This window comes from Glandiceps talaboti, chromosome 19, assembly GCF_964340395.1.
Source record: "Glandiceps talaboti chromosome 19, keGlaTala1.1, whole genome shotgun sequence".
NCBI classification, from domain to species: Eukaryota; Metazoa; Hemichordata; class Enteropneusta; family Spengelidae; genus Glandiceps; species Glandiceps talaboti.
In genome coordinates, this window is record NC_135567.1 from 9,428,597 (window position 1) to 9,436,983 (window position 8,387).

Consider the following 8,387-nt stretch of genomic DNA (forward strand, 5'->3'; position numbering starts at 1 on the left):
CTAAAATTACAAATGATGTACATCGATTGAAAATTGCCCTCTGGAGTAGAGAAATCATAAACTTCAATTGTACAAATGTTGCACTGTCAGTGTTCTTGGAGATGCACTGAACTGGACTAGTTTTGGTATTTTCAGTTCTCCTTTTGCCTAAGAATGTAAAATATTGCAACTTTGTTTTTGAAGTCTCACGAGAAATAGTGGATGCGGAAACTATCATCAATTTAAAAAGACAATATAAAACTATTCTTGCAATCTGTAATGGCTGTACATCTGATAGGAAGAAATAAACAACACAGAGACAATTTGGAAAACAATGGAAAACCTGAACTAGACACTCACACGTGAAAAAAATATATATACGCATGTATAAGAAAACAAAATAAAAAATCTACCTACCCCACCTATTCTAAAATTGAGCGTAATCGGAACCACACGATTGTTTTTACTAGATCTAATGATCAACCAGGATTTAATCATAATAGAATTATAATAATGCTTTATTTCAGTGCTGTAACAAATTTGTAATAAAACAAATACAAAATATATACACTGCACTAGTTTTTGAAATTGTAGATAATCATATTTAACGGAATGTATTTTTGAATTGATACATTTTATTTTATTGATAACTTATTATAAATAAAACCATGAATATTGTCCAAAATTTGCCTTTTAAAAAGTACTCGTCAGCAGTGTCTATCAACATTTGAAACACATTTTAATGAACAGCGCCCTCTCTGGTCTGATAGAGAGACATCATACTTACTGCAGGCATAAGGTCACCAAGTTCTTTTACTGTCATTTTATTGTAGGCTGCTTCAGGATTCAATAGTTTCTCATCGGTGAAAATCTGAAATATGTACAAAGTCAACAACATCAATAAATGTGAAAAAAGAACACCTTAGAACTAAAAAAAAATAGTTTGGTTCCTGTTACCCGACCCCTAGCTTTTCACAGCTGACCCTAAACTTTTTTTTAACGTATTTGAGAAAAAATAATAATATCGCAATAATTGTGAAGTCTCATGAGAAATAGTGTTACTTAGTAAAAATGACATATTTCTCAAAAGTCCTGACATTTTCCAATAGTTTGCTATTGCTTTCGCTTTAGACCAAAAAAAGGAAAGAATTGTTTCTGGTCAGCGTGTGCATCACTTAAATACCCTCATGTCGGTGTTTTTTTGTGTGTTTGTCCAGCCCATGCAGTCTGCAGATCCGGGGAAACACAAAAATAACCCTCCCTAATTCAGTGAATACAACTGCAGAACCAATCATGAACAAACAAATGACATCTGCCCCACATACACACTTGCTCTAAAGTACTAAATAAAAAGAACAGTAACTGCCATAGAAAAAAGTCTGCGTCATCGCACCACTTTACTTTTTTTCTTCTCAGTATTGTAAAGCGCATTGAGGCTGTTGCGTAATGCGCTGATAAGAATTTATTATTATTATTATTATTATTATTTACACAAAATGTCCTGACAAGAATTTTTTTTTTTTTTGGGGGGGGGGGGCTTATTTCATCAAATATGAGGGTAGAGAGACAAATAATGCAGAAATATTCTGATTTAAATTTGACTTAAGGTCATGAGGACCTAGTAAAGAAAATATTTTTAAGCCATTTTCTCAAATTGCCATCTTTTTATTGTTAGGCCCCTATAACACTAACCTTCCTATGAAGAACACCTTGATCAATTAATCAATCAATTAATCAATCAATCAATCAATCAATCAATCAATCAAGCAATCAATCAATCAATCAATCAAGCAAGCAAGCAAGCAAGCAATCAATCAATCAATCAATCAATTAATCAAGCAAGCAAGCAAGCAAGCAAACAATCAATCAATTAATCAATCAAGCAAGCAAGCAAGCAATCAATCAATCAATCAATCAATCAATTAATCAATCAATCAATCAATCAAGCAATCAAATTTCTATAGTGCCGATTTCCAGAGCAATGTTCTGTTCAGTAGCCCTAGGCTTTGCTGAACAAATAAGTCTTCAGTTTTGATTTGAAGCAATCCAGGCTGTAGGCTCAAGGCTAATTCAAGTTGCAACGACACAAGATAAATTTGGAAATGCTACACTTCAGGAGAATATCAAGTTGTTTTTGTACAAAGAATACAACCCCATCCCGTAGGTCTCAGACAAGAACAAGGTAGCAGATATGAAAGTGATATCATAGGTCAAGTTCATAATTAATCCATAGAGTCCATCAATATTGTACTTCTAAATTTGTCTTAATTTACATATATCTAGTCCACAGTCTTTGATTAGTTCCTAGGGTACTATTTCCATGGCCCTCACCAGATATGTTTTTCCTGTTGCTTTCAAAGATTATGTCTTTCTTTTCTGGTGGAATAAATTTCAATATCTGCAAGTATTTTCTTCTTGCAAATTTATTCAACAGCGCCCTCTATGGTCACATTGACTCATCAAATGCATTTAATGGTAAATCAATATATATTACTCAAAACTTCATGATAATTTCATCAATGGCGCCCTCTATCGGACACAGTAATTTTAATCAGGTACACTCTACATCAGTGTGCCCTCTAATGATAGCCAAATTTTGTTGTTGTGAGTCAAAATGAGAAAACTGGGATTTCTTGTGAGTCACCACATAGTAAGAGATAGGGAAACACCAACTTTTGGTGCATCACTAGAAATTATGTGCATCAGTGGCATGTCAAATTGGCCTAGAGGGCACACTGATCTACAGTTTATCAATATATCTATTGGACACATTTAGGTGGAAGTGTTCTTTTCATAACATCTACTCGGAGCACTCTTTCAATTTCTACCAATAGAGAACTTGCAATCCAAACTGAGCATGCTCAGACGCAAAGGACTATGGGATTATCTGTGGTTATTGTAATACCTAATCTGGAGCTACCAATAAAGTAAACCTCCCGCAATGGTCAGGGTGACTATGAATTGATTATTCGTGGTTACAAACAATGTAACAATATTGTTTACGATGCTAATTGGTTAGTATTTAATATCACATTTCCCATGATGCAACATTCAACATGGCGGGTTTGCAAGCTCCCCATTATCATTCATACACCGGTCAGCAAATTGCTGAAAGCAGATTGCCTGAACTTCCATTTGGGACGTCTCTGTTGGTACAAACAATTTTTACTGACAAAATATTTATCTAAAAATGTTTGAAACCCAATAGAAAGCAAAACATTAGAGTTTATAAGTGATAATATTAAGTTTCTAATTTAATATGCAATTATCAATTCCAAGTCCCCATCTTTTTCTCATCTGCTCCACTGATGAGGCCTAACAAAAACAATTGTGTGGTTCCGATTACGCTCAATTTTAGAATAGGCAGGGTAGGTAGATTTTTTATTTTATTCTTTTATTATATATTTTAGTTCAGGTAGTTATGTTTGCCATTGTTTTCCATATGGTCTCTGTGTTATTGGTTTCTTCTCATCAGATGTACAACCATTACAGATTGGAAGAACAGTTTTAAATTGTCTTTTTAAGTTGATGTCAGTTACAGCATCCACTATTTCTTCCAAGACTTCACAATTTTCGCGATTTTATTATTTTTTTCTTGAATACGTAAAAAGGTTTAGGTTCAGCATGAAAAACTAGGTGGGGGTCGGGTAAAAATTTTAGGCCTGAGATGGGGAATGTATTCTTTGTTCAAGAATGAGTCAGTGTTTTCTGGAAGTACAAGGTTCTGCAGCATTCCTGTAGTTTGACGTCATGTCAAGAACAGGGACCCCAAATCAGAATACCTTACTGCCTGTTTGGTAACAGCGCCCTCTATAGGCAATACTAACTTTGATCTATTGAATAGCGCTCTCTATGGTACATCATGGTATAGGAATACATAATTAAGACCACATCATCATGTCTGTAAATAACAACAAGTAAATTATCATTACCTCGGCTAGTTTAGATTCAAAGGTAAATATTTCCTTGGCCCGTTGCATTGCTTGATCTTCATCTGCTCCCAGTAATGCAGCTACACTGGCAGTTAGTATGATATATGCCTCACGTTGTATTTCCTACAAAATAAGTATTATTATTGATATTGATACAAATGACATAATGTTGTAGAATTATTAGAAAAAAGTACACAAACTTTATGTGGCATCCAAACCCCCTCAAAATGATAGGCACTTAGCAGGTGTGAAATGACCAAAACAGGAATGTAAGGTCTATTTGTTTGTTTGTTTGTTTGTTTGTCTATCTATCTATATCAACCTGTTATGTGTGTTCGAGTGTGTGTATATATCATATATGTGTATTATATGTATGTCTATGTGTGTATGTATGTATCTGTGTATGTATGTATGTGTGTATGTATGTATGTATGTATGTATGTATGTACATATGTATGTATGTATGTATGTATGTATTTGTGTATATATGTATGTATGTGTGTATGTATGTATGTATGTATGTATGTATGTATGTATGTACAGTATGTATGTGTGTATGTATGTGTGTATGTATGTATGTATGTATGTATGTATGTATTTGTGTATATATGTATGTATGTGTGTATGTATGTATGTATGTATGTGTGTATGTATGTATGTATGTATGTATTTGTGTATATATGTATGTATGTGTGTATGTATGTAGTGTGTATGTATGTATGTATGTATGTATGTATGCATGTATGTATGTATGTATGTATGTATGTATGTATGTATGTATGCATGTATGTACGTACGTACATGTGTGTGTGTGTGTGCGTGCGTGTGTGCGTGTGTGTGTGTGTATGCGTGCGTATGTGCGTGTGTATGTAAATATTTATTATCAGGAATATATAGATATATGTGGATGTTATGTCTGTACTCATTGCATCCATTGTACATTGTCACCAATAAAGCCTAACTTAAAATGTCATTATCAAAGTAGTACTCCATAACTTACTGTGTCGTTATCAAAGTAGTACTCCCTAACTTACCGTGTCGTTATCAAAGTAGTACTCCCTAACTTACCGTGTCGTTATCAAAGTAGTACTCCCTAACTTACCGTGTCGTTATCAAAGTAGTACTCCCTAACTTACTGTGTCGTTATCAAAGTAGTACTCCCTAACTTACTGTGTCGTTATCAAAGTAGTACTCCCTAACTTACCGTGTCGTTATCAAAGTAGTACTCCCTAACTTACCGTGTCGTTATCAAAGTAGTACTCCCTAACTTACTGTGTCTTTGTCAAAGTAGTACTCCCCAACTTACCGTGTCATTATCAAAGTAGTACTCCCTAACTTACTGTGTCGTTATCAAAGTAGTACTCCCTAACTTACAGTGTCATTATCAAAGTAGTACTCCCCAACTTACCATGTCGTTATCAAAGTAGTACTCCCTAACTTACCGTGTCATTATCAAAGTAGTACTCCCCAACTTACCATGTCGTTATCAAAGTAGTACTCCCTAACTTACTGTGTCATTATCAAAGTAGTACTCCCTAACTCACCGTGTCGTTGTCAAAGTAGTACTCCCCAACAGTGTCGTTATCAAAGTAGTACTCCCTAACTTACCGTGTCGTTATCAAAGTAGTACTCCCTAACTTACTGTGTCTTTGTCAAAGTAGTACTCCCAAACTTACCGTGTCGTTATCAAAGTAGTACTCCCTAACTTACTGTGTCTTTGTCAAAGTAGTACTCCCAAACTTACCGTGTCGTTATCAAAGTAGTACTCCCTAACTTACTGTGTCTTTGTCAAAGTAGTACTCCCAAACTTACCGTGTCGTTATCAAAGTAGTACTCCCTAACTTACTGTGTCGTTATCAAAGTAGTACTCCCCAACTTACTGTGTCGTTATCAAAGTAGTACTCCCCAACTTACTGTGTCGTTATCAAAGTAGTACTCCCCAACTTACCATGTCGTTATCAAAGTAGTACTCCCTAACTTACTGTGTCGTTATCAAAGTAGTACTCCCTAACGTAGTGTGTCGTTATCAAAGTAGTACTCCCCAACTTAGTGTCGTTGTCAAAGTAGTACTCCCCAACACAGTGTCGTTATCAAAGTAGTACTCCCTAACTTACCGTGTCATAATCAAAGTAGTACCCCCCAACAGTGTCATTATCAAAGTAGTACTCCCTAACTTACTGTGTCATTATCAAAGTAGTACTCCCCAACTCACCGTGTCATTATCAAAGTAGTACTCCCTAACTTACTGTGTCGTTATCAAAGTAGTACTCCCTAACTTACTGTGTCTTTGTCAAAGTAGTACTCCCAAACTTACCGTGTCGTTATCAAAGTAGTACTCCCTAACTTACTGTGTCGTTATCAAAGTAGTACTCCCCAACTCACCATGTCGTTATCAAAGTAGTACTCCCTAACTTACTGTGTCGTTATCAAAGTAGTACTCCCTAACGTAGTGTCTTTGTCAAAGTAGTACTCCCCAACTTACCGTGTCATTATCAAAGTAGTACTCCCTAACTTACCGTGTCGTTATCAAAGTTGTACTCCCTAACTTACCGTGTCATTATCAAAGTAGTACTCCCTAACTTACTGTGTCATTATCAAAGTAGTACTCCCTAACTCACCGTGTCGTTATCAAAGTAGTATTCCCTAACTTACCGTGTTGTTATCAAAGTAGTACTCCCTAACTTACTGTGTCATTATCAAAGTAGTACTCCCTAACTCACCGTGTCGTTATCAAAGTAGTACTCCCTAACTTACCATGTCGTTATCAAAGTAGTACTCCATAACTTACCATGTCTTTATCAAAGTAGTACTCCCTAACTTACCGTGTTGTTATCAAAGTAGTACTCCATAACTTACCGTGTCGTTATCAAAGTAGTACTCCCTAACTTACCATGTCATTATCAAATTAGTACTCCCCAACTTACCATGTCGTTATCAAAGTAGTACTCCCTAAGTTACTGTGTCGTTATCAAAGTAGTACTCCCTAACTCACCGTGTCATTATCAAAGTAGTACTCCCTAACTTACCGTGTCATTATCAAATTAGTACTCCCAAACTTACCATGTCAGTATCAAAGTAGTACTCCCTAACTTACCATGTCATTATCAAAGTAGTACTCCCTAACTTACCGTGTCATTATCAAAGTAGTACTCCCTAACTTACTGTGTCTTTGTCAAAGTAGTACTCCCCAACTTACCATGTCATTATCAAAGTAGTACTCCCTAACTTACCGTGTCGTTACCAAAGTATATAGTACTCCCCAACTTACAATGTCATTATCAAAGTAGTACTCCCTAACTTACCGTGTCATTATCAAAGTAGTACTCCCTAACTTACCGTGTCATTATCAAAGTAGTACTCCCTAGGTTCCAGACCTAGACCTGATTGTGTAATCTGAATATAAATATACAAGAATTATGTCAAACTTAGAATTCAGTTTCTGTTTATATGCAAACACATAGCTGAACATCCATAAAAACACATGAAAACAAAAAATATGCACTACACATGTACAAACACACACATACACACATGTAAATAAATACACCTATGCATATAATATATTATCTATATGTACACACACACACACACACACACACACACACACACACACACACACACATAAACACACATGTGCAGGCATGCCCACATACATACTCGCATACACACACATACACATACACATACATATATACACATGCATACACACACACACACACACTCACACAGACAGAGACAGACACAGACAAAGACATGGACAGAGACACACTGCAGACAGACATGGGCAAGGACACAGACTCAGACACAGACACAGACTCAGACGCAGACACAGACACAGACACATACACACAGACAGACACAGACACAGACACGGAAATGGACATGGACACAGACACTGACACAGACACACAGACAGACACAGACACAGACACAGACACACAGACACAGACACAGACACAGACACAGACATAGACACAGACACAGACACACAGACACAGACACAGACATAGACACAGACACAGACACAGACACAGACACAGACACACAGACACAGACACAGACATAGACACAGACACAGACACAGACACAGACACAGACACACATTATCACCACAATTAAACTTACATAAACTATTCTCCATACCTGTATGACATTACTATCAGAATCCTTATCATCTGGTGCAACATACAAATTAAAGAACGGAGCTACACTGTATTGATGGGACTTGGCAAGAAGGTCTTCAAGATTAAAATCCCCTTTCTTCCAGACTCCAGATATACTATCATTTGTTAACGTCCATGAGCCAAGGTCTGCAATCATCTGTAACCATGGCAACAAAACATATATTATACATATCACTTATTGTGCATATTAAATTGGCAAAGTTAAGTCACTGTATTAATGGCTCTAGTCTCATTATAATTTACAGAGGTGAACAAACTTTTGTACCGAAATAAATCAATGTTAAAATGCAGT

General features: G+C 36.1%; 1 protein-coding gene across 2 annotated transcripts in view; it reads right to left on the bottom strand.

Annotated features, from left to right (window-relative positions):
* LOC144450231 (endothelin-converting enzyme 1-like) overlaps positions 1-8,387 on the bottom strand; it is a 54,145-nt gene that overhangs the window by 17,267 nt on the left and 28,491 nt on the right. For both annotated transcript variants that reach the window (XM_078140823.1, XM_078140822.1), the window contains exons 7-10: positions 8,055-8,231; positions 7,248-7,304; positions 3,912-4,034; positions 767-850 (exon numbers count right to left, since the gene is read on the bottom strand). In XM_078140823.1, coding sequence (XP_077996949.1) covers positions 767-850; positions 3,912-4,034; positions 7,248-7,304; positions 8,055-8,231 — 441 coding nt within the window. The remainder of the gene's footprint in view (positions 1-766; positions 851-3,911; positions 4,035-7,247; positions 7,305-8,054; positions 8,232-8,387) is intronic.